Consider the following 27,315-nt stretch of genomic DNA (forward strand, 5'->3'; position numbering starts at 1 on the left):
AATGAGCAGGATGGCAGGTGCATGTTCATCTGGAAGGGCAAACCAGAAAGGAGGACACTGATCTTATAGTGCTGATTTTTGCCATTAAGGTGGCAATGGGATAAACAATGCCTCATGGCTTTCAATGATGGCATCAGAAGCAGTACCATAAGAAAATCAATATCAAGCTGTTCAGAGACCTGGAAAAATGAAATCTGCTTGGTCAGTACCTCACAGCCAAACTAATAGCTCCAAAACAACAGTGCCCATGGGGTTGGTGTACCCAATGTCCACCACCATCAGCACCAGTGATGGGACTGGTTTCTCCACCAGCAATTGCCATGATTGGCTTGATAAGAATGACCAGGAGCTAATAAATCATAAGTGCAAGGCATTCTTCAACTGAAAACAAGATTACTTGAGGGTAAAGTAGCAGGTCTATGGACATTAGATGACCAAGGTCCAGCAAAGTGCTCAATGTTTTTTTTAAAAAAAACAGATGGTGGGTGGAAAGAGTGCAAGAGGTCCAGCAGCTAGCCAATGATGATGGATTTTTCAGCTCTTGAGACTATATATGACCCAAGAACCCAACCTACTGAAAGCTAAGAAGTGTATGAGAACAGAGGCAGAAAATCCCTGCTGGAAGGAACATTTTGAAGGTCTTTCACATTAGTGTTCTTGATTCAATCTCACAGTATACTGTCTTTTACTGTCTCGACACTATTCCAAAGTGAAGAGCGATTGGAAGGGGCATCCAACAACTGAAAAAGACCTCTGAAGCAGACAAAGGCCCGCTGAAGTAAAACACAGTGGAAAACAAATTCTGACAAGAATTCATGACTTTGTATCCCTTTTGTGGGGAAAAAAGAGATACTATGCAACTCAGCAATGAAATAATTGTCTTTTACGTGATTTATAGTAATTGCAGAGAGTCTTCCTTTTGATTACCACAGGGAAAATCATAGTAAGAGTCCTCAACTGTCTCCTCCTCCTGGCTGAAGGGCTCCTCCCTAAGTCACTGTGTCAATTATGTTTATAAGCAGCAAAATTGACATGATCTTCACTGTTGCTATAGGGCAAAGAAATGTGGGGATCCACTGCAGCTGGCCTCCTTTGATCTTACAAAAGAACTCCATTAACTTGGAAGGATTATAGAGTATATTTCTCAAATTTGTCATCATTGTCACAGTGATCGATAATGATATCAAAGCTGTGATTGATGCAATCCCAGTGCAGTCAACTTTCCTTCAGGCCAGATGAGGTAGAGTGGGCATGAGGATTTGTTTGCATTGCAGACACCACAGCTGACAAAGGTATAGAAATTTCAAACCTAGCAGAGAGAGAGACACACAGTAACTTCCTCCTAAGTGTGTCTGTTTGGAGCCCTTGAGGGTCTCTGTGAATCCCATAGAATACAATGTTTGTTTCCTGCTGGTTATCTGTTTCAATTCCCCTTCTGTACAAGTTGCAGCAGTGGTGCCGGTGGGGTGCATGTGTCTTTTTTTTTAGGGGATAGCTCCTGAGTTCACAGCTAAAAGGCTGTGCCAGCAGCCTTGTGGTACTGAAATACTTCATTTTGTTACTACATGCTGAAGTTGAATTGGCTCTCCATTGCACCAAAGAGTGTGACAACTCTAAGTAATAATCACATTCCTAAGGGTATTTTTATTTTGAAACAGTGTTAGAACACCACACAATGTTATTTTAGTGCACCTTAAAAGTAGCAAAAGATTTTTAGGCCAATATTTTGAAATACAAGTATAACACTTTGAGCAACAAATATATGAAAAAAAATCACTGAATTTCCACTGAACTTACCAATTTCTCCTCATCACATGAGAACTTGACTTCCTTGGTCAAATATTGTTACAGCTAAATCACTTATGATGCCAGTTAGTCACATGCTGAGGTGTTTCCGGATAGAGGGAATTTGTTGTATGGCAGGCATGGTAGTGTAGCAGTTAGCATAATGCTTTACAGCACCAGCGAGCAGGGTTCAATTCCGGGCGCTGTCTGTAAGGAGTTTGTACATTCTCCCCATGTTTGTGTGGGATTCCTCTGGGTGCTCTGGTTTCCTCCCACTTTCCAACGACGTACAAGTTAGGAAGTTGTGGGCATGCTATGTTGGTGCCAGAAGCGTGGCGACACTTGCTGGCTGCCCCTAGAACACTCTACGCAAAAAGATGCATTTCACTGTGTTTTGATGTACTTGTGACTAATAAAGAAATCTTATCAGTCCTGGGTTCCTCCTTTGCCTCTCCCTTAAACCTTTCTTTTTTTTAATTCCTCCTTTCCTATACTTTGGGGCAGTTGATAATTGTCAATTACCATTTCAAACACTGGCGAGTATGGGTGTGTGCTTGGACAGACATGGTAGGATGCCAAAAAAAAACAGAACCTGTCAAAAAGGATATGTGAATTCCAAATGTTTTGTTGGATTCTCTGTTACATGGTACCCTTGATACTGTCTTTATCCATGTCAGTTTATATCTCAGCTTGCAGTAAACTTTTTAGCAATTTAAGTAGTTTGCAAATGTGTTCAGGGACTCTCAATAATGGCTTATGTTGATAACAGTTAAATCAAACAAGGCTTTTCCTTTTTTTTTCCCTCCAAGATTTGGTAAAAATGCAGAATCCAAACTGCGTGTGCCAATAATAATAAAGGGATGTGATTCAGAGTGGAGGGTGAGGTAGTAGTGGAAATTAGTAACTTTGGGTTCTAAGTTTCTATTTTTTTTAAAATGAAAAATAAGAGCGCAAGAACACAGTCTGTAAATATACAGCTCAGTACAGAAACACAAAACATGAATTTACAGATTTGGCTTTGCTTGCTGGATGCAGACAATTCTGTGACATGGGTGGAGCCTGTTCACATTAATGTCATGATGTACATATTGCTCCATCTACAGGCACATACAGAGTTTCAAGTGCACTGTTTACATGCAAAGTGTGTAAAGATACCAAAGGTCCCTGACGGCCACTAACTGCTTCCCGTAAACCACCCTACTATGCAGATAACAATGGAAGAGTATATTTTTTAAAATATAGAATTTTGAAATAATAAAACGATAATTCATTTAAATGTTTTAGGTTCTGGCAGGATAAAGAATAATTGTGGCTTAATGAATCATTACAAATTCAAGAATTGGAAGTACTACATTCAGGTTAGTTTAGATGAGGATAGTTTGCAACTGCATGAAGTTTTCATTGGTTGTCTGACTCATGATGTCAGAAGGCTGCGAATCAGTGCATCCTGTAGAGAAGCAGGAAATTACTGGCAGAAACTCCTGTATTTCTGCATTTAGCCATGCATTTGTATAGTCCAGAAATGGTTGTTGAATTCATCATTAACTTCAATGCTTATTCCCGGCCTTGGTCTGCAAGAATGATTGATGGATGGAAAGCATGCCACTTTTCAAATCAGTATATCACTCAACTGGTATGCCATAGTCCAGCTTTCCTTCCTGACTACTCCATGACTGGTTTCTGTGATGTGGAAATGTGACTCAAGTTGGTGAGAAGCTGAGTGAGACAGGGAGCCCCGTGGAGTTGAATTTAAAACCAAAGAATGTATTGGGATATATAGACGTGCACATCAATACATTTTAATTGGAACTTCACATCTGCTTTTCTAGTTTCCTAGTTGGCTCTCTTCTGTTTTGAGTTATTTCCTGCCTCACCTTTTGAGAGGAAAACATGGTAGTGCAGCAATTAAAGATTCTAACTATCTCCTCAAAACTTACCTTGTTCTGGTGAAACATTTGAAATCTTTTTATGCAACTTCAGTTTAAATCTACCGCAATGCCTGTACCTAGCAAGATTTTCATTGCTTTTTCCTCTCCTGTCCTCTCTCACACCAGTCATAATGTTGTACAGTACAGAAATGGGATCTTCCTTGCCCTTTTTTGCCTATCTACACTAATCACCTTTGACCACATTGGGACTGTATCCTACCATGCCTTGCCTATTTAAGTGTGTCTCATAATCTATACATCACATCACACCTCTGCCTCCTTTGCTCTAAGGAAAACAAACCTAGCCTATCCAATCTCTCCTCATAACCAAAGTCCCTCAATCCAGGCAACAGCCTGGTGAATCTCTTCTGCACCATCACCAATGCAACCACATCCTTCCTATAACACAGTGACCAGAAATACACATGTGACTCCCAAGTATGGTCTAACCAGTGTTTTGTAAAGTTGCAATATATCATCCTAACTCTTATGTTTTATGTCCCAGGGTATGAAGGCAAGCATGCCATAATCCTCCTTCACCACACTATCTACCTGTGTTACCACATCAGGAAAGTATTGACTTGAACTCCAGATCTGTCTGTTCATCAACATTCCTTACAATTTACTGTATGTGTCCTACCACTATTAGACTTCCCAGAATGCATCGCCTTGCACTTGTCAGAATTAAATTCCATCTGCCAACACTCTATCCAAGTTTCCAACTGATTTATATCCTGCTGTAGCCTTAGACAACTTTCATCACTATCCACAACACCATCAACTTCCGTGTCATCTGCAAACTTGCTAGTCAGAACTCTTAAGTCACATCTCCATCATTAGCATGCATCACAGATAGTTAGGGTTCCAGCACATCCCTGTGCTTCACCAGTGGTCACAGCTTTCCATTCAGAAAAGCAACCTTCCACCACTATGCTCTGCCTCCTATCACCAAACCCATTTTGGATCCAATTACCCTTGCATCCTGTGTTTTAACCATCTGGCCAGCCTACCATGTAGGATCTTACTAAATGCTCTACTAAAGTGCATATGGACGAACATCCACTACCTTGCCTTCAATCTTCTTAGATACCTCCTCAAAAAAAAATTCAAATTAGTGAGGCAGGATTTCCCTCAAATAAGGTCATGCTGACTATCCCTGATCAGCCCTAGTCTTTACAAATATACATAATTTCCCCTAAGGGATAGAATTTATTGGAGAAAACCCTATCACTCTATAATGCTCTCTGGCCTTTTAGTTCCCTGGTTTATTCCTCCTTCCCTTTTTAAATAGCTATCCTCCAGTCTCTTGGTACTTCACCTGCTGCTAACAGAAATGCAAAAATCTCCTTCAGGGGTCCAGCTTTCTCCTCATTTCCTATCACATCCTTGGATAGATCTCATCTAGCCTTGGAGGTTTATCAATCCTTAAGTGTTCTGTGACATCTACTATTTCTTACTATTGATATGCTCCAGATTATCCGCATTTGCCACCCTCGCTGTTCCCAATGTGCATTTTTTTTTCTTCCTCTGCCCCCACTCCCCAACACCACCTGCCCAGTTTCATTTCATAAGATAAGGTTGAGTACTACGCAGTCTCTAGTAGGACTATCTATGTATTGTCTCAAAAAAAACACTTAAATTCTGCCCCATCCAAGCTCCTTCTACTAAAGCAATCCATTCAATAATGGGGAAAGATCATCTGTTCTGTTCTCCTATTTTTACCCTCACTGGTTTATGACACAGGAGTAATCGCAAGATTACGATCTTTTAACCTTTTGCTTAACTCACTTTGCAGGACCTCATCCCTCTTTCTACCTATATCATTAGTACCAATGTGTACAATGATCTCTGGCTGTTCTCCAATCCCCTTCAGAATGTTCTGTATCTGATCTGAGACATCCCTGACCCTGGCACCAGGGAGGCAACATGCCATTCTGGAATCTTGCTCTTGGCCATAGAACTGCCTGTCTGTCTCCCTCACCAACAAAATCCCCACCACTACTACTCGCCTTGACATCTCCCTCCCCTGCTATGTGTCAGAGCTAACTGTGGTGCCACCAACTTGGCTGCTACTGCTGTTTTCCTCTGGCAGGCTATTTCTCTCTTTTCCTCCTCCTTCCCACCTGCCCCCCCCCCCCCCCCCCCCCCACTGCCCCAAACAGCAGTATTCAAAACAGTATAGCTGTTATACTAGAGAAACCTGTTATGGTATACCTGAGAGGGGAATGACCACCGATTGCTGTGCCAGGTGATCACCAATCTCCTTCTGTATATGCAGTGTGATTAACTTAACCAAATCCACTATCTGCAACATTTTCTGCATCCTGTATGCTTCATACTAGGATTAACCACCGGTCAAAGTACTCTGCACCTCGGTATCTGGACATGCTTCCCATGGGTCACCAGGGACATTGGGAATGTTCAAATGTGCTTAATGTCACACATGACCTCAAACTGGTCTACATGTTACAACTGTCAAGTGCTTTGTATCTTTGCTTTAATGACTTCTATCCATCAATATTACTATCATTTAGATGTACATTTCAATATTTTTATATTAATACAATGTCTTCAGTGCTGCTGATTGGGATACTGTAAAATTTAAAATGTATACAAGTTTAATCATACTCATACTTTATTAATTTATCTTTTCCCTTTGTTTCCAGAGGGAAAAACTTGTTCCCTTTTAGAAATTTGGAGAACAAACTGTTTTCTCATAGAACTTAATCTGATGTTCAGAGATCAATGCAGCTCCAAGACTATTGGATTTTTGTTTTGTAGATACTTGATAAAAGTCTCTGACTTTACTGAATAAAATATTTTATTATTCAGAAATGGCAAGTGCCATTTACAATGACCAGCCTACCTTGTCTGTGGCTGGTCAGAGGTGTACAGTAGGTTGACTGTACATCTGTAGTCAGCTCCTTGGCATAATTATTCATTACACAAATGCAGCTTTGTTTTTGTGAAAGGCAGTGCAAGGATATGTTATTAATTTTCAGGTGAAATTAATAAGGATATGAATACTTAATGGAATTACTTCTTGAAAATGACACAAAGGACACATTGAATATGTCAATGTTGCTAGAGGGAGAAGAATGTGATGGGTGTGGAATTAAGTGAAATAATTTGAAATTGGGTCTGCAAATGCCTCATGGAGCAATTCCCTAATTAATGGATGGATAACTGCAGTTGGAGTTTTTGACTTTTATGAAGGTGATCCCATTTGCCCCTCAGGAGGCAAATGGAGCTGCAGTGTACAACAAGCAGCTTTGAGGCCAGCATTTACCATTGCTGTCGCAGTCTGAACAAACCTTGGTGGTGCTTTATATTTGCTGGAGTCCATGCAGAAATATGCATCCAATCCTCTATTGGGTGATGAGCCTTGTGAAGTTAGGGCCCACTGATTTATTTCCCCCACCCCCTGAAGTATGCTCCAAGAAATGCAGATATTGTTGACACCAATAAAGGTCTGATTAACCTGGTATGTGGTCTTTCATTCAATAGCACTTAAAACGTGAACATGGCAGTTTGGAAGATTTAACATTATCAAATATCTTTACATATCACATTCATAGCATGAGGTGTGCTGTTGTGGCCTTTTATGGGAATTGAATCTTCATATTCATTTATTCCCCAACAAGGTGGGCAAGATATATGGACCTCTATAGATACAAGGTTTTTTTACTCACTGTGGATGATTGATGGTCATCTCTGTTGCATTGCTCTGTAAGTTTGCAAGTACAAGTGTCCATTCACCTGTCACTGGTCACTCAAAAGCTTTTCCTTGCATTCTTTTGCATTCTTTCTTTCAAATAATGCCAATTCCATTTTAAAGGCTGTTGGGCTGGAACCTCCAGGACTTGGCTCACAGCCCAGGGTCTCCACTCACAGGTCAATAACCAAAGGAAGCTCCCTTGGAGCTCTGATCTCACTGAGACCCCATCGCTGCATCCTGGAATCAGATGGCAACTGGACCTTAAGTCCTGAGTGAGGGTCAGCTGGGGCACAACAGTGTCTGTGCTAGATTGTAAGTTTTTAACTGTTTCTAATATTTTCATGTTGGAAGACTATTAAGGTAGATGCAAATTATTCTTTAAAAGTTACTACATTTAAACATAAACATCTATTTCCATGTGCTTTAATTAAAAGCAAGTAAAATAAAACTAATCTTGCCAAATTCTTTGCTTCATCTTTGTAAGCAAAGAATCCACTTTTTAATCAATGTGGCTTCTGATCGTGTGAGATTTTACCTGGCATGGGATTGAAGAGCCAATTTCCCCAGCATGGTGCTGGTGAATCTCAGCAATACTTGCCCCTACTGCTGCACTTGTGATGCTGTCTGTCACTCATTAAGTCTTGCACTTCTAGTAAAGTTATGTAAACCTGGGATTCTGGTCAGAGTAGCTGAACACTACCAGTTCCCTCTGCAACCACAAACCTGAGCTAGGAAAATTTGCCCCCTCATATTCTCTGCCACTTGAGGTGAATATTCTATTATTGATAAAACTCTGTCCCTTATTAATGTGTGTTTCTGTACCATCTTGTAGCTGACTTGAACCAATGGAAGTAAGTATTTATTATTTTTCTTCCAGTCACTGTTCATTTTGAAATCATTATGCATCACTTCCTACCTTAAACTGTAGGGAACTCTTTTGATGTGCAATTGGTTGGGAGTGGAGTGATGAGGGATGGATGTTTTCTTCGTTTTTTTTATCCCTGGCATCATTCTTTCAGATCTTTATGGAGATTGGGCAGGAAGGTGGATTAAAGACAAAGATGAGAACAGGCATGATTGTATTGAATGGTTAAGTAGGCTCAAGAGGACCATGTAACTAACTCTTCTCACTTTTTGTTTTGTATTACTATTTTATCTGCTTCTGATTTATTCCTGCAATGAAGTTCCCAAAACCTGCACAGAACTGATCAGACCACCAATATCCTTGGTGTGCAGTTAGTCTTGGATTTTGCCTAAGTTTTCATGGACCTCTAAAAGTGTGCATGCCTGATGATTCTGCTGGCAAAGGGATCAATAACCAAAGGAAAAAGACACAAATTAGGACTAATGAGACTTTCTTTATACAGCAAATTGTAAATGATCTAGAATACATTATCTGACAGAGTGGTAGAAACACATGATTGGTAACTCTCAAGAAATTAAAAAGGCAAGAATTTGTAGGAGAGTGGGACTAATCAGCTCTTCAAAAAAGTGAGCTGAATGGCCTTTTCTGTCAAAGTAGAGTTGACTGTCATATGCACAAGTACATGTAAGCAGCATTCACAAGAAAAACATAAGCACAAATTATACAGTATTTTTACAAGAACACAACTAGAATAAAAAAGTCCATATTAGTGCAAAGTGGTCATAGTGTTGCTGAACTGTAGCGATTAGGGTTTTGCCAGTTGATTCAAGAACCGAATGGTTGAAGGGAAGTAACTGTTCTTGATCCTGGTGGTGTGGGACTTCAGGTTTCTATACCTCCCATCCGGTAGCTGTGAGAAGATGGTATGGCCGGGATGTGGGGTTTTTTTGGATGTTACCTTGAGGCAATGCCTCCTGTAGGTACTACTAATGGTGGAGAGGAATGTTCCTGTTATGTATTGGGTAGAGTCCACTACTCTCTCTGCAGCTGCTTGCATTCCTGCGCATTCGAATTGCTGTACCAGACCATGATGCAACCAGTCAGGATACTTTCAGCAGTACGTCTGTAGAAGTTTGTTAGACTGGTGACAAGCCAAACCTCCTTAACCTCCTAAGAAAGTAAAGACTTTGGCGCACTTTCCTTATGATTGCATCTATGTGCTGGGCCCAGGACAGGTCACTTGATACATTAACGTCCAGGAATTTGAGCTGCAACTCCCTCCACTGCCAATCACCCAATGTATACTGGTACATGTTCACCCTCCTTCCCCTTCCTGAAGTCAACAATCAGTTCTTTAGTTTTACTAACATTGGACAAGAGGTGGTTGTTATTGCACCACTTAACCAGGTGTCCTATCTCACTCCAGTAAGCTCACTCATCACCACCTGTGATTCGTCCGAGAACAGTGGTGTCATCGCGAATTTGCAAGATGCATTGTAGCTATGCTTAGCCACCCAATCGTGTATAGAGAGTAGAGCAGGGGGCTAAGCAGGTAGCCTTGAGGTGCACCTGTGTTGATGATCAACAAGGAGAAGATGTTGTTACCAATCCTCACTGATTTGGGTCTGCCGATGAGGAAGTCGAATATCCAGTTGCAGAGGGAGGTAGAGGCCCAGGTCTTGAAGCTTAATGTTTGGATGGGATGATTATGTTGAACACTGAGCTGTAGTCGATGAACTGCAGCCTGATGTACAAGTTCCTGTTGTCCAGGTGGTCTAGTGCAGAGTGAAGAGCCAGAGAAATCGCATCTGCTGTGGACCTGTTGTGGTGGTAGGCAAATTAGAGTGGATCCAGGTCATCTCTGAGGCAGGAATTGATTCATGCCTTGACCATTATGGTTGATGTAAGTGCTACCGGATGGTAGTCATTGAGGCATGTCACTATGCTCTTGGGTACTGGTCATGTAATTTCTATCCCTTACTGTCAAACCACTTGCTGTGGCTTTTTGGATTCTTAAATGAGGAATAGTGACATTGGCTGAGATACCAAAGGTCTTTCATTGTCCAGCATGATTCACTGCCTTTGAGAGGGATGAAGAGATCATGAGAAGGGGGAGGGGAAGAAATTAGTTTTGCATATTTTGGGTGCAAATAAATATTGAGGTAAATGTACAATTCTATATCGCTATTCATTGCCCATCTAGTTCAGTGCTATAAAATAACCTGTTCCTTCATTTGGATTTGAGACAACTTTTGACATTCAGAAATAATTATTAACCAATTGAATAGTGAATGTGTCAATGAAGAATTAAATGAAGACTACAAAAACTTTGTATTTGCATTGCGTGATATATTGAGTATTCCATATATGTAGTGCCATGCCTGTAACAAACTCTGACACAAAATGAACTTGTATGTTTATCTGGGCTTTTTCCCATAATGTGCATTGGATAGCTTTAACAGAACAATGGGATGCAGCTTGATGTCTAATATATTCTTCATTGGATTTCAACAGTGTTATATTGGGAAAAAAAACCAGATAATTCCCCACTGATTCAAAAGATTTTCAAATTGATCATGGGCTGTTCTGGAGGCTCTAACAGTCAGATTCAGAAGGCTGAATGACGTGAAGTATCTTGTGACTATATCAATGGAGAATATTTAATATTTAAATAAAAGCTTGCATTTGGACAATATTTCTTCCAATGAAGAATGTGACCAGAGAATCCCAAGTTTGATTCTTAGCATCATCAGTTAATGAGTTAAGTAACAGTAATGTACTACAGTTGGCCTTGGAATTACTTGAGTAGGGAAGGACAACTCTGTTCTGCTGCTTATAACCATCAAATGGATTCTGTTACAAACTATGTGAATATCAAGTGAGGATATTTAATTACAGTGTCCTATGTGCTTGTGGATTTAATTTGATAAAATATATTTTTAAAAAATTGCAGCTCATTTAATTCAGGAGAAAATATTTGCAAGAAAAGATAAAACAGTGGGGAGTTGATTTTTTTTTCTACTGGTGAAAGCAGTAATTTTTTTCACAAAAATTTGGATTCTGTCACTGAAGTACAGGCACAACAATGTTATCTTGTGTTTTTATTGCGTGTGTTTTTTACACACACACACCCCACTGTATACAAAGTTATCACTTTTATCAGCCAAAATGATGATAATTAGTGTCAATTTCAAATTTTTTGATTAGAGCACTTCATGTGCTCCATTCATTTTCATTAAAAATAAATGTGGGAAAGGTTGCTGACAATGTCATTAGCATTTTCTCAATGCAACTTTTATTCAGTTAAGTTGAGAAGGAGTCACTGAGCAACAAGTGGTTCCAAATACCTGTAATAAGTTCACACAAACTGAACAAGCCTTTCCATATTTATACTGTAAAATTGCATGTTTCATGTTATGTGAACTTGTTACTCTGGCAATGTTAGAGTTTATTTCTCCAGGCAGAAAACGTTGGTCACCAGGTGTAAAATAGCGAGATTATAACATCATCAATTTTTGTGTTCTATATCTCTCATCCAGATATTTAGTTAGGCTGACTTGCTGATTTTGTTGGTTAGTGTTTGACAGTTTATGTAGTTTTTGACCAAATGTTTCTATATGTATTACTTGGTTTAACACAAATATTATGCAACAAATTGAGAAGCATGATTCATTAAGATTGACCAATCAGCAATAAAAAAAATGGAAAATTTCTGCACACAAATTGTAGTACTGCCCACTTTCAGCTAAGGGTACTGTATAAAATTAATGGCATGTAAAATCATCTGTTTACACAGTTAGTTATGCTTCAGTGAAAATCCTGTAGGTAAAACTACTCAAAGATTAATACATTTGCAGAAGGCTAAAATGTTCTTTACCAGCATCCAACTTCCTAACATGCAATTCAATCAGGTTTCTGGAACCAGATTTTTCAATGATTGACCAGGAGGAAGAACACCTTTTTAACCCTATTGGTACGTGCAACACCTCACTGTGGCACTGTATATATGTGTATAAATAGTTGATAATTATGAAAATTCCTCAGTTCATTCATGCTCTCAAGTTCTTATCATATTGAGTGAGGAACACCATAATTTAAGTCAATCCAATTCTTCCTTATTCATTCATTTCTACATTGGAGCCAATGGGTAGATATTAGATATCGCTCCCTCATCCCCTCTCTGTGTGCTTGCTCGCCCTCTTTCTCGCCTCTTTCCACTCGCTCCCTTTCTCTCCAACCCAAAGGGATGGATTTCATTAATGCCATTTTAATGAAATTAATTACTTTAATGCTGTTCAGGCTAATATTTCAATATGGGCTCTCTGATAGCTATAGTCAGCTGAATAAACTTACCAACATCTTGAGATAATGTATCCCTGCATTTGTACATGCAATTTCTACATGGATTGTAAGGCTAGTTGCAATTTTTGTTTTTTGGTACTGTTGGGTAAAATACATCATTTCGTGCATTTTTAAGACATTTTTAATAACCCCATTACGGTAAAATGTAATTATTTCTGTAAAAAGGAATAAGTTGTTTATGGAAGTATCTAAGAGCTTAAATTGCATGCCTAATAACTTTAAAACATCAAACAAATTCCATTTGTAAAACCTTAACTTCTGAGCTGCGTGTACAATCAATTTCTGATGAAGAATATTTTTCTTTTTTATTGAGAAAGCTTCAAACTCGCTCTTTTTTTTCCCTTACCAACTTGCACTGAGAGGGTGGTTATTTAAATTTGGCAGGGTTCCAATGCACTACAACAATTGTGGGTAATGCTTCCTTTGTGGGCTTCCATCTTTTATTTTTGTTTGCCCTTCCCCCTACTTCCCTTCCCAAGTTGTTATAGGTCCTAATGAGCTCCATTTGGTTCTTTGTCATACTTTGTCAGCTAAGATGACAGTTTCCCATGTGTAAGAATTAAATGGGATGGGACATCCCTACTAACTTGAAACAATGTAGTACTGTGTCATGCTTATTAAAAGGATAACATTTGACATCAAGGCCTTACAGCCATCAGTTTTCTACCTCCTAACTATAACTGGATTGAAACTTTAACCACGTTTGCAGAATAAATGAGAAATATATGAACACTAGTTAAAGTCCAGTCCATGGGGCTCACTCACTGGCTGCATCTGAATAGAATATTGCAAGTCTCAAAGCTATGTATGAATTAATTACAGCAAGATTATGCTTAGTAATCTGCCTTATACTGTTGTGTGCAAGACCTTTGCCTAAATGCACAACTTAAAAGATTTATTTAGCAATACTTGGTTTCTTTGTTTTGATTTTTTTTTGTTTAAAACTTTTTTTGGGGAGGGTTTTTTCAATATTATTTTTCTGGTAGTCATGTAATTGTTGAGCTTGCAATATTTCACTCTGCTTAGCAGCCCACCATAAATTCCTTTACTTTTTGTTCAGGCCCACTTCCCGATGGCTGGGAGCAAGGCATAACCCCAGATGGGGAGATTTACTACATAAACCACAAAAACAAGACCACATCTTGGTTGGACCCAAGGCTTGATCCTCGCTATGTAAGTGAGCCTTTGCTACAGGTAATGCTTGACTTGTTTTTTTAAGCTGTCGAGCCAAACTTCGTAGTATTCCTTGTGGAAAATTTTTAACTAAGCAGATTGCTATATTTTGTTGTGCTAGTCTCTGACTGGCGAGAGCTAAATCAAAACAGTGTGCAGATCACTGAGCAGGTCAGGCTGGGAGGACATAAACTCTTTGAAGCTTTGCAAGTGTTGACCTAACGACCACTGTGGGCCCCAAATTGGAGAGCAGTTTTAACTCTTCCTTTGCCAGAGATCCAAAGCATATATTAACCACAACAGTATATGCTTTTTGTCACACTAACCTGGCTTGCCTTTTTAAGATAAGCTGGTAATCATTTCAAAGCAATGAATAAATCTATCCATTTTAATTTTTGGCAGTTACTCTGCTTCGATTCAATAGAAAAAAAACAAGCGCTTAGTCATTGTTGCTTTCAGCCCCATTGCATGCTATAATCTTCGGGTGTAACGAGGACTTGGTAAATTATGGTGACTAGAAGAATATAATTTGCTCCTTGTGTAGCTATTGAAGGGCATCTCTTTGCTTTAGAGATGTTATACAGCCCATGGATGTGCTCGCGCTGCAGTGTTTCTGCTTTCCCAGTATGGGCCCACCACTTGTGAGTTTGCGTTTAGTACTGCCAAAGTATCCCAGACAGACTTGAATGTGTGCCAAGACTTTCTTTGCGGTCGGATACTTAATCTCTTCCGGCCTTTTGAGTCAAAGAGCTCAAGTGTAACTGAAGGCAAAACGAAAGGGGGGAGCATGGGTGCTGGTGGAGAATAGATCTAAACAAGCCTAAATAGAGACAAGCTGTTGGTTGTATTGAACTTGAAAGAGTTTCCCTCTCACATGTGAGGTCAGGGACATTATATTGTGGTTTTCATTTATTTTGTTCTGCAAGCCAAGAACATTTTTATAAGTTGCTAACCTTCATTGGCAGCCTGAGTACACTTTGTAGCACCAATATATTTTTTTGTATCTGTGTTCCTTTCACTGTCCATCATTGCTGGGTGTAAGTTGTAATTGCCAGAATGGAGTGAAATAAGTGTGATTCTGGGTGAACACTGCTTTCTTTTTGTGGTGTTATAGAATTGGGTACAATGTCCTTTTAATCATCTGGTTAACCTTTATTGGATTTCAAAAAATTAAGCCAGTAAAACTATACTTTTGCATGGCTGAATTAAGATACTGGTATTTCCCACAGTACAACTTGTGCCATCATATTGACTATGCCAATCCAGCACTGATGATGATATGTGGTGTAATAAATTAATTTTGTGGACCTGGATAATTCGTAGTTTGGACTTGGTGATTCCAGCACAAATTGCGCCCATTTCAAGTGTTTTTCCAACAATCTAAATTTCCACTTGTAGAATTGGGGAGCATTTAAAATTATTAAATTTTCCTTTATACAGACTTTCTTTATAACCAGGCAACTTCAGTTAAGCAGTTTTTTTTACAAAAAGTAAGCATCTTTAATCACTGTCAAATTACCACGGTAACTTGACTTTAAATCACGGAAGTTCCCCTTTCAAAAATTATAACATTCTCCTTGTATTGGTGCAGCATTCAGTTTCTTTGTAAATGAAAGTAAACTTTGTATTTGAGGTTTTTAAATGTATCTTTTAATGTCCTTGTGTCCAGGAGAACCAGTTTACTTTTTAAAGTCTTATTGAAGAACAGTAAATGGGTGCAGTTTGTAGAAACTCTCAGTTGTGATCAGTCCTCCAGACTGGCAAAGCCGCCAGGGTGAACGAGGCCTGTTTCCAACAATCTGCTTTCAAAACCAGTGCAAAAGATCACACAGTAAATTTGAGCTGGCTTTTTTGTGCTTAATATTCTGTGGTGCTTTTATATCAGCTGTACCAAGTTTGGCCGAATAGAATCTGTTTTAAAGAAAAAAAGAACAGTCAAGCAGACCCAAATACTTAGACCACCCTGAGCATCTTGTATGCCTATCTTAATACTTATGGAAAATGCTAAACTACCACATTAATGTATTGGATGCACTGTAAAGTAATATGCAGCAATTTATGAGCATTGGGGAAGGAGAGAACAGAATCTGTAAGGATGTCTTTGGATTTGTACATGTTGTTTCAAGAGGTTGCGGGAGTGGAAATGTTCCCAATCCTTCATGTAATGATAAATGAAAAATCGGTTCTTTGAACCACTTGCTGAATAAAATGAAGTATCTGGTTTCATAGTGGTCTGTAGTAAATCGTTATTGTCTGGGATTTGGCCTCGTACATTTTTATGGCCAAAGAATTGAAGGAAACAGCATAATTATTTCTGCCATTTGTAGATGAAACATGGTGGTAAAAATGCAAAAGTCTAATTTGCTTATTTTAATATATTTTTCTAACCGTTATTGCATGACTGTTTGTAATAAAGCATAGCAAGTTCCTGCATCACCAACATATTATTGGGAAACTTCGTGCAGAACAGCTGAACATTATTTTGGAGAGACTGTTGGAGCAGAATAGGTAAATAATTACTGTATTGCAACCAGTTGCACTCTCTTTATATTGTTGCATTTGATTTCACATTTGAATGTGAAGAATAGCTTGAACATTTAATTGCTCCTGCAAGTTTGCAAAACTGAGTGGTTAAATGACCTAATATTGAGTTAATAAGTGAACATTTGATTCCACATTAACGTATGGCATGTATGTATAAAGAAGTGATCGCTGGTGCACGGCATCAACCATATTGGTACTACAGACATTTGGTATAACAAGCCTGAACTAGAAAGTTTGAGGCTTATTATAAAAAGGCAACACTACAATTTTGCTTGGCCAAAGCATCTACCTCGCATGATGGGTCACTTGCTGGAGCTACTTAAATCTTAATAATTAGACCATTGGCTGCCTTTTCAATGCAAAAACTCAAGCAGCATTCATAAATTTAATAGATTTCTATTACCCTAGCCTACACAGCTGCAAATTCAAGAACCCAAAGCATAGATATATTTTGTTGCTTTTGGTAACTATACAATTCATCAGGAAAGTAATTTGTGTGTAATTAGTATCTTCCATCAAGATAATCTCCTCTGCAGGACAAGTAATTGGCCAAACCAGCAAAAGTGAAACATGTTTCTCAATGAATCCGTGTTAATACCTTGACATGCTCTGTACTGGTATTATTGCTATTCACATTGTACGCAAATGATCTGGAATTGATCAGAAATAATTGTGCAGATCAAATTTAATGCACTTGTGTATAAAGCAACTAGAAATGGATTTGCTTAAGTTGAGAAGTTCTTTGGCGCAGTTATAATGAGGACAGATGTAAATTTGAGTCCAACAAAAAAGTAAATGACTTCAAGATGAACAAAGTGACCTGGAAAACATTGGTGGATAATTAACTTGGACCAATAGAACAGCATGGGGCCACAGTAAGGATAAGTAGTTTGTAAGGTGTAGCTAGAACAATAGATAGGATGGGAAATCCCAAGAGGAATATTGAATCTATAAGTGGTTCTGTTACAGTGGCACATGTATTAATCCGAACAGTTTTGATTACTGATTTTATCCATTGTTGCTAATATCTGACATCAATCCTTGGTATCAAAATCATTGGTGTAAATCAGACTGGATTACTACATTAATACTCTCTAGCACCCAAGCTATCAATCTTTCAAAAGTTGACACCCTTGGAGTCCTTTTTCATAATCCTGTAAAAATCCAAAAAAAACAAGAAGTATTAGTAGAAACCCTTGGTATGGCACTTCACAGCACTGATCAGAAAGGTCCCAAATTAAATCCATGCTCTAGAGTTAACCAATGTAAGTCCCACCCACAGAGGCATTGTGTAATTACAATTTGCCATGTTTTTAGTGGAGAGTGTTTACATATTCTAGCTTTAGAAAGGGCACATGAGAATGAGAATTGCAAATAGAAGTGTCTGTAAAATTGTGGTTGATCCAACCAGACAAGGTTATATCTGAATAGGGCCATTGAATCTTTATGTACTATTAAAATGGGCAGATGGAGCCTTGATTAAAAGATTCATTCAAAGCATAGCTCATTTGACAATGTAGTATTCCCCTCAGCATTGCAGTGAAGTATCATCCTAGATTATGTGGTCTGGTGTTGTGCTTAAACCCACAACCTTCTGATGTGGGGGGGAAGGGGAGGAAAATCACTGAACTTGCCCAAAGTTGGAAAACCTGGAAAAAAAAGTAATTTTTGACTCCTTTATCTGCATCGTATTTAATGAGGAAAACTTGCCTGAATTAAGTTTTGGAATCATCCTTGTTAGTTAAATCTATATCTTTGTGTATAGACTATTATTTTTGCCAAATAACAACAATTTGGCTCAAATAAAATAGATATCCCAGAATCTTACTGATTTTAGTCCAGTAGAATCTTTCCATAATTACCTGCTTTCAGTTTTACATTGTATTATCTAATTATAGGGCTCCTCAGGTGATGACTTCCACCTTGTGGAAATCTGACCATACGCAAATTCTCCCACACATTTTTAAAGATTTTTTTCAAGCTAGTAATAATGAAATGCTTCATGTTAGTTATTAATGACTGGATACAGTATGTATTCCATTAGTTTAATTATGGATAGTGTTAGGGTGATTATTCAATGAAATGCGCTAAGTATAACGTGTACATGGTGCGATATGATGGTTACTATAGAAAACAGAAATTGGTTTATGGATGATTCTCAGGAACGGAACCCTTGTGTAACCCAGGTTCTGCCTGTACTTTAATAAACAACTACTAGAGATTGAATTTGACGTGCAATGCACAACTAGCCCCACAAGTCTAATGCCTAATACTAGAGGGCATGAATTTAAGCTGAGAGGAGGTAAGTTCAAAGGAGATGTGTGGGGTTTTTTTTAGTGATCGGTGCCTGAATGTGCTACCAGGGATGGTAGTGGAGGAAAGATATGATGGAGACATTTAAGAGGTACATGAATGTGCAGAGATGGAGGGATATGGATATTATGTAGGCAGAGGGATTAGTTCGGTGTTTAATTACTCGTTTAGTTAATTCAGCACAACATTTTGGGCCAAAAGGCCTGTTCCTGTGTTGTACTGTTCTATGTTCGAAGTCACGATGTATAAAATGGGGAGGGACTGTTGGCAATCTGTGAGAATATTTGTGCCTGGTTGCAGTGTGTTCATTAGAAGCAGTAGTACCAGGTGTGTTTATCTGTGTGCCTTCAAGGAATTGCTTATTAAACTTAAAAAAAACTTCAGTTTGTTGAAATGAGGAACAGAAGTAAAGGATCGGTCACTTGAGGTGTTTTGTCATTCACTTTGATCGGCAACACCTAATTCTACTTACCTGACTTAGTTGTATAATTTTTTGATAATCTCTGTTAACCAAAAGAATCTCGTCAGCCTTGATCTGTAAGATTTCAATCTCCCGCTCTCCCGCTCTCTCTCGATCAGTTGTTCAGTTTTAGGTTGTATTGTCCTAATGCTTGTATTTATTTTCCTCCTCCCTCTAATTGTAAGTTTACACCTTTTTTAAAAAAAAAACAAAAACGGAAAGCATGCTTCCAGAACTAGATTTGATTCAGGTTAGCTTCAATTACAGTTGCTGTGTGATTTGGCTACTTTTCATGGGAAAGGAGAGTGGTGTTCCTAATGAAAATTCATCTTCTAAAGATCCTCCTGCATAAAATCACCCTCTCAACAAATGCCTGGTAAAATTTATTGTTTTAATGTGTTGGGAATAACAAACAATCCTGATTTCAAGCTACTTTCAAGTCGTGCTCTGGCACCACACACTACACATGGGGAAATGGCTGGCCTGGGACCATACTTGGCACACTGGGAGCCAACTTGTTCTCATGCTCCACTTCATTGGGAACCAGCTGTTCTAGTGCCACATTTGGCGTTTGGGAAGCTGACCATCCTGATGCATCTCACTCTGTGAACTGAAGGCTGATTGCTCTGGTCCCAAGTACAACAGCCCCAGTAACACACTGTAACTTCATTTTGAACACTTCTAGTAATGCATTTGCACCAGTAATGGTGAGAAACTGGTGTGCCATGAATTATTTTGGACAACTCAACTTGAATGATAGAAAATCCAGACCTATGAATCTAACAACCTCGGAAGAAGTTACTGGATGGTGTAATTGAGCTCAAAGTGACACAGCACCTATGGACCTGTGGTGATTTGAGAAAGCCCACTTGAATTTGTAATACATCATATCGAACAAATATAACATGTTTAGATTGGGTATGGTGTGGAATATAGTTTGTACAGGTTTTGAGGAACCTTTGGGGAAGGGACTCGTAACCAAAGTTAAAATAGTGGAATTGAAGGTAAATTATTGACCTGGATGGGAGATTAGTTAAGCATTGGAAGACAAAGTAGGGCCAATGGGAATGCAGTTGGAAGGAAATGACATCGTATTTCATAAGAATCTGCTGGGACCTCAACTCTATTCACATATACAAATTAACATAAATTTTCACATCTAGGTAGTGGATTAAATGAAAGAGCAAAATTAAGGCAGATTTCTGTGCAGGTTGGGCTTGCAAGGTTTGGGTCATAAATTGAACAGATCTGTACCTTTTCTCAAATAGGAAATATAAGATCCATATTGGGAGTTTGATCTGTTAGATTTTCAGCATCCACTCTCTTGACTTTGTGAGTTTCCCTGCTGAGGGGCTTCCATTGCTTTGGAAATTCTTTTCTCTTCACCAGCATATCTATTTTGGATTGCTTTTTTTAAAAAAAAATGAAACGGGTATATCCAATATATTTATCCTTTGCATGAATGGTTTATTTGGTTATTATCATATTCCTGACTGTAGGAGCTCCATGTGGGTAAATTGGGTACTGAGTTTCCTATGTTACTTTTGACATGTGGTTGATTTGTGAAATGTTTTGTGGTGTCCTGCATTCATAAAAGGTGCTATGTAAATGCAAACCTGTGCATTCATTTTGTTCTTTTCATTTATATTATTCTTAAGGAGTGGTACATTCTAAATGTCTTATCAACTATAGAAAAGCATTAAAAGAATTTGTTTTTCCACTATCATAGGCTGCATTGTGCAGCATACTAGGAAAATGGAGGGGCTTTTTTGCATGAAATTTATTTTGAGAATAACTTTAATATGAGTCTTAATCATAGAATCATTAATGAATGAAACAACATGAATTAAAAGTCCTATAAAATCAAAGAATTCCTGCCAAGCCTCAGTTCCTTTTCTTGTATTTCATTTTCTTTAACCAATATTGATTCCTCTCAGAGGTATGGGAAATGGCAAAATGGCACTGCTTATCCTTTCATTAGAAATATTGAAGCTGAAAAAGAAGAAAAAACTGCACATAATCTGATATGAATTGAAAAATGTGCTCAGAGGACCAAATGATTGAAGGTTGGAAAATAGCCAGCATTCTGTGGTGGTTGTTAGTAGTATAATGTGACCATTTATTGTGCATTTGAATGTTGCAAGATTCATGCCCTCCCACCTAATTTCTGAAATTATATCTTGCAAAACAATGTTGTAACCTTTTAAACTGTAATCCTTAAAGTAGTCTTTCCTGTAACATTTGAAGCTATGTTCACTTTCTTCAGGATTAAAACACCAGAGTGACAAGAGCCCAAGTAAGCTTTTATGACAAAAATACTTCAATATCAAATTTTGTCTCGCCAGGAACAAAGTTAACCTTCCAGTAATGTTGTTTTGTTCAAGCTGGTTGTCGGGCTTGTGAGTTTGTAAACCTCTAAATTCATCCCTCAGTTTATTTTGCTCCAGGGAACACGATCCCAGCCTTTCCAGTCTTTTCGCATAACTCAAGCCCTCCAGTCACAGCAACATCCTTAGGAATCCTTTTTGCACCTTCTCAAGCTTAATCACATCCTTCCTTTAGTTTGATAACTCGAATGTCACACAATATTCCAGATGTTGTCTTGCTAGCAACTTGTACAGCTGTAACATGTCATCCCAATTCTTGTACTCAGTGCCATGATTGATGAAGGCAGTCATGCTGTACACCACCTTCACCACCTTTTCTGTGTCGCTGCTTTCGGGGTATTATGTATTTGTACCCCTGGGTCTCTTTCTTCTGCAACACTCCCCAGGTCCCTGTCATTTATTGTGCAAGTCCTGCCCTGGTTTAGCTTGCCAAAATGCATCATTTTGCACTTTGAGTTAAATTCCATCTGCCATTCCTTTGCCCACTTTCCCAGTTGATCTAGATCCTGTTGTAAGCACCTTCACTGTCCACCCCACCACCAATTTTTGGTGTTGTCCGCAAAGTTATTAATCATACCACCTACATTCTCAACCCAATCGTTAACATAGATGACACACAGCAGGAAACCCAGCATTGATCCCTGCAGCACAGCACAGGCCTCCAGTCTGGGAAAAACAATCCTCCACTACCACCATCTAACTCCTTCCATCAAGCCAATTTTATATCCAACTGGCTAGTTCACCCTGAATCCCATGTCCCATCTTCTGGGCCACTCTACCAAGTGCAAACCTTGTCAGAAGCCTTGGTAACGTCCATGTAGACAGTGTCTACCTCCTTGCATTCGTCAATTCTCTTGGTGTCCTTGGTCAAAAAAATTCAATTAAAAGGATTCAAAGGAAACTGTTCAAGCCTTTGGGCAAAGCCCCATCTTTATACTTTCATTGCAATGAAAGTATAAGAACAGGGTCAAAAATACAAAATGCTGGAAGCATTCAGCATGTCAAGCGGCATCAATGGGGAGAGAAACAGTCAGATAGGATCCAAGCCAAAAGTGAAAAAGTGAAGAGACTAATGTGTTGCAAGGTGCAGGTGGGGGGGGGGGGGCATGGGGCAGAAGCTGGAGAGATCAAAGGGGATGTCTGTGATAGTGTGTAGGTAACAATTACTTTTAAAAACAAGGTATAATGATGTGCATGGAAAAGAAATTGTGAAAATTGTTAAATTTAATGTTAATTCGTGATGGCAGTAATAGACCCACAAAAAAAATGCTGTTACTTTATATTGGGCAACATGGGAACAATGTAGGAGGCCAAAAACTAGGTTAGAATTGGAGTGTAAGCCACAATTCAAGTGAGGTGATTGGAAGCTTTGGTCAACGAAGCAGCAATGTTCATCTACAGCGTGACTGGAGTCATGAAGATGTTTCTTCTCTTCATGGCTGGGTATACCTTTTCTTCCCCCAATTCATTTCCATTTTTTGTCTCCAACTGTCTATATTTTAAGTAATTGTTACCTTCACAGTTTTTGTCTGAGCTCTAATACTGACATTCCCTCTATTCTCCCCACCCCACCTCTGCAACATGAAACGAGTTTGTCTTTTCACTTTTCCAGTTTTGGTAAAGGGTCCTTGACCTGAAACTGTTGAAGTGGTAACCAAGTGTATTGATGAGGTAGGAACAGTAGATGTGGTTTACAAGGTCCCACATGGGAGACTAATCCAAAAGGTGAGGGTCCATGGGATCCAGGGCAATTTGGCAAACTAGATCCAAAATTGACTTGGCAATAAGAAACAAGGTGATGATAGAGGGTAGTTTTAGTGTATGGATGCTTGTTGCTGCTGGTGTTCCTCAGGTATTAGTGCTGGGACCTTTTGCTGTCTGCAATATACATGGAGAGTGAATGATTTTGATGTAGATATATGCAGTATGATCAGTATGTTTGATGACATGCAGGTGGGATCATGGATAGTGTGGAGGGCAGTCTTGGGCTACAGAGTGATATTGATGTGTTGGTGAAATGGGGTGATAAATAGCAGATGGAGTTCAATTCGGTAAATGTGAGGTGATGCATTTTGAGAGTACTAATGAGGCAAGGACATGTACATGAATGGTTGGGTTTTATGGGAGCACTGAACAGAGGGACCTTGAAGGTAGCAGTGCAACCACTGTTTGAGAATAAACCCAGCCTAACTACATAACTACAGTACATCACTTCCAGCAACATCTGGTGAATCTCTTCTGCACTCTATTGCTAGTAGAACTTTCCTGTAATGTGGTGACTGGAACTACACAGTTCTCTTAAGCACTGTCTAATCAATGTTTTGTACCGCTGCGACATAATGCTCCAAGTCTTATAATCATTGCCTCGGCCCATGAAGACAAGCATGCCAAATGCCTTTGTCATTACTCTACCCATCCATGTCACTGTTTTCAGAGAGCTATGGACTTGCACCCCATGGTGTCTTTGTACATCAATGCTCCTAAGGTCCTTGCCATTTGCTTTATATGTCCAACCAGAATTTAACATCCCAAAGCATTATCGCATACTTGGATTAAATTGGAATGCTGGATTTTATTTTAAGGAAGTTGGAGTTTAAAATGGGAAAGTCTTACTGCAACTAGTGCAAGGCAATAGTGAGACAACATCTAATACAACAAACGGTTTTAGCACCCTTATTTAAGTCAAGGATATATTATTGTAGACGATTCATATAAAGTTCAGTAACATGATCCCAGGTATAGAGGGATTATCCCACAAGTGAAGACCGAAAGGTTGGGTCTTTGCTCGTTGGAGTTTAGAAGAATGGCTGGTTATATTGAAGTGTATAAGATCCTGAGGCAGCTCAACAGTAAGTGCTGGGAAGATGTTTCCCCTTGTGGGGAAAGTCTATGACCAGAGGGAATAGTCTTGTAATGAGGGGGTGCCCATTTAAGACTGAAATAAGGACTATGTACTCTAAGAGTTATGAGTCTTTGGAATTCCTAGCCCAATAAATTGTGGTGGCTGAATCTTTGAAACTATTTCAAAGGTGGGATAAATTTTTAATCACTAAGGGAAACAAGTGTCATGAGGAAAGGTCTGGAACGTAGACTTGAGGGAAGTTTAATCTGCCATGATCCTATTGGAGTAGGGTTGAGGAGCAACTGGCCTACTGGTCATTTTTCTTATGGTCTTAACTTCAGAAGTACCGAAACTCGGACACATGAAGATTCACAACTCTTCAATATCGTTATTTATATGCCACAGTTAATTTGCTACCATTTTTAGTCTGAGAAAGATGTAATAAGCTTGCTGAGGCATGCAGCCCTTTGCGGAGTTGATGACTACAAATCCAGTATTACCAGTGTCTAAAGTATGGTGAAAGCTTTGAAAGAAGATTGGATGTTTTGGCAGTGTCATCGATGTTTCTATTCTGGAACTTGCACGTATTTGAATTTTGAAGTTGAGATATTGAAATGTGTATACCTGGGGACATTTAGGGATGTCTGAATTACAGAATTTTTAGAGAGCCCTTAATTGTTTGAATAAATAACTCGTGATCTGGCATTTTTGGGGAAATGCTTGCAGTTAACTGAATTTGGAGATTCTTGTATGTAAATGCTCCAAGATTGCCTGTAGATCTTTTGTCCCAACTATAACAGCTGTAACACTGAAAATTAAGCTTCTTATTTGACTATTGGTATTTTATTTTTGATAACAGCAATGGACCAACAAAGAATGACACAAAGTGCTCCTGTCAAAACATCACCATCCATGGGTCCTCATAGTCCTCATAGCCCACAAGGAGGAGCAATATCAGGCTCCAACAAACAACAACAGATGAGGCTCCAGCAACTCCAGTTTGAGAAAGAAAGGCTTCGACTGAAACATCAAGAACTCCTACGACAGGTGAAATTTTACTGCAGCTTCTGAATTTAGGAAACCACACTGGCATCACATTTACAAAACAGATTAGCTTGAATTCCAGTTACATTGATCTGCACTACATTCTGTTTGCTTCCATGTACATTAAGATCTATTACTGAGGATAATCTAGAATAATATTGCTATCATCCTTTTCATAGACTATAACTGAATATAGACTTTCATCTTTTGACTACTTGTTTTTAATATCTGCTATGCTCAGTTCAATTACTGGATGGGACTGCAACCAGTTTAGAAAGAGACCTATTTTTGTTGTGGTTGGTTTCTATAAAAGTAACTCCAGCTTTTCATTTGACTGGAACAGTGCTTTCCTTGTGTGTCAAAGACAGTGTAAATAAATGTTAAACCACTCATGGTATTATAGCCACCTAAGTATCTTTCAACAATTATCTGGCAAAATAATGAACTTTGCAGCCCAATGAAAACATCCTTGGTTCAGTCTGTGTTGAGAGACCTTGTCCTTGCTAGTATTATTGACTCTGGTTTAATATTGCAGAAATAACAACAAGCAAGTAATAGGCCAAGATACTTCCTTTTCACCCCTACTGAAATGCATTCTTTTGGACATCTGGATTTGTTTGCAATTTCCTATTTCCATTTCTTGGATGGTGAGCAGTGGTCAAAGTCTAGTCTCATAAATGCATTTTAATTTGACAAATCCACAAAGTGTGACCAAGGGGTAGCATGCCTCCTCGAGTGGAGGAGAATGGAAGAAGAGAGAATAGGAAGGGGTGGAGGAAGGAGAGAGAGAGCCTGCCTCAGTAATAAGGAGCAATAGGCTAGACCTTGCTTTGCCACAAAAATAGATGCCTCTGCTCTTGTTCCACGCCATTTGTTCCATCATGGGGTTTATTTCCGTATAGACAGCCAGTTGATTCACTGAATCCCTTTGATAGCCAGTGAGGCATCATCACAGGCTATCAAAGTTGTCAATGTGATTGGGGTCATTGAATGTTTGAATGCCTTTGACATTCATCTTCAGTAATATTAAAACCCAAAATAGTTAGAGATTAAAAATGCCAATTTTTCTTTCAGTTGGCAATAAATTTAACTTGATAAAAAAGATTTGCTACTTTTTCCCCTTGGAGTTGATGTTTCCCTTTCCACCATCCATGTTTCCAACAGTTTATCCTGGCACAGGTTTGGGCAGATTTCCTGGTCTGGTCCGAGAGCTGGTAAGTCTGCAGAAGATGTTGCTGCCATGCTGGATTCCATGAGCAGTACAGGCAGCCAGCAGGGTGGTTTGTGTTGCCACCTGGACAAGATTGTCTTGCCACTGGGAGCCAAGATTTCCTTGAGGACACCTGGGAGTTCTGGCATTTGCGTTGGTGCCAGGGCAGAAATGCCCTGATACACTTTGACTGGAGTGATATCATGACTAAAAATTTACATTGTTGTTTATAATTCAAAATAAGCAGATGCTAGATTTTGAACACTTCTGGACTTTGTGGTACTGTTGGGTTAAGAATGGAACTGTGCAGCAAGGATGGGGTCAGTCAAACCATCTTTGTAAGTTGGAAGAAAATATCAAACTTGTAAATTTGTAGTAAGTTTGTTCAATCTGCTATGTTGAGGGAGGAGGGGTTAGGTGGTGGTGGGAGGTGTAGGGCATGATGGATGGAAGTGATCGTTTGCAGAGCTGTGGAAGTGTTGGACAAGTTTCAGTTTTGAACACAACCTTTTTAGATTAGTTTGATTCGGGAAGAACTTGTTTGATTTAAATGTCTAAATACCTTCATTCACACACAAGCAGATGGAGCTGTGCAAATATGAGTATACTTCCATTGCATTCTCTTCACTGGGGTAAAGGTATAGAAATTGGTCCATGTGGGAAACTTGCACTAAATCAATGATA

General features: G+C 39.0%; 1 protein-coding gene across 3 annotated transcripts in view; it reads left to right on the top strand.

Moving 5' to 3' along the window:
- yap1 (Yes1 associated transcriptional regulator) overlaps positions 1 to 27,315 on the top strand; it is a 104,601-nt gene that overhangs the window by 55,826 nt on the left and 21,460 nt on the right. For 2 of the 3 annotated variants that reach the window (XM_052026599.1, XM_052026601.1), the window contains exons 3-4: positions 13,719 to 13,831; positions 25,236 to 25,424. In XM_052026599.1, coding sequence (XP_051882559.1) covers positions 13,719 to 13,831; positions 25,236 to 25,424 — 302 coding nt within the window. The remainder of the gene's footprint in view (positions 1 to 13,718; positions 13,832 to 25,235; positions 25,425 to 27,315) is intronic. The other variant, XM_052026600.1, reaches the window with a different exon arrangement.

The sequence above is a fragment of the Pristis pectinata genome, chromosome 11 (assembly GCF_009764475.1).
Source record: "Pristis pectinata isolate sPriPec2 chromosome 11, sPriPec2.1.pri, whole genome shotgun sequence".
In the NCBI taxonomy this organism is placed as follows: domain Eukaryota; kingdom Metazoa; phylum Chordata; class Chondrichthyes; order Rhinopristiformes; family Pristidae; genus Pristis; species Pristis pectinata.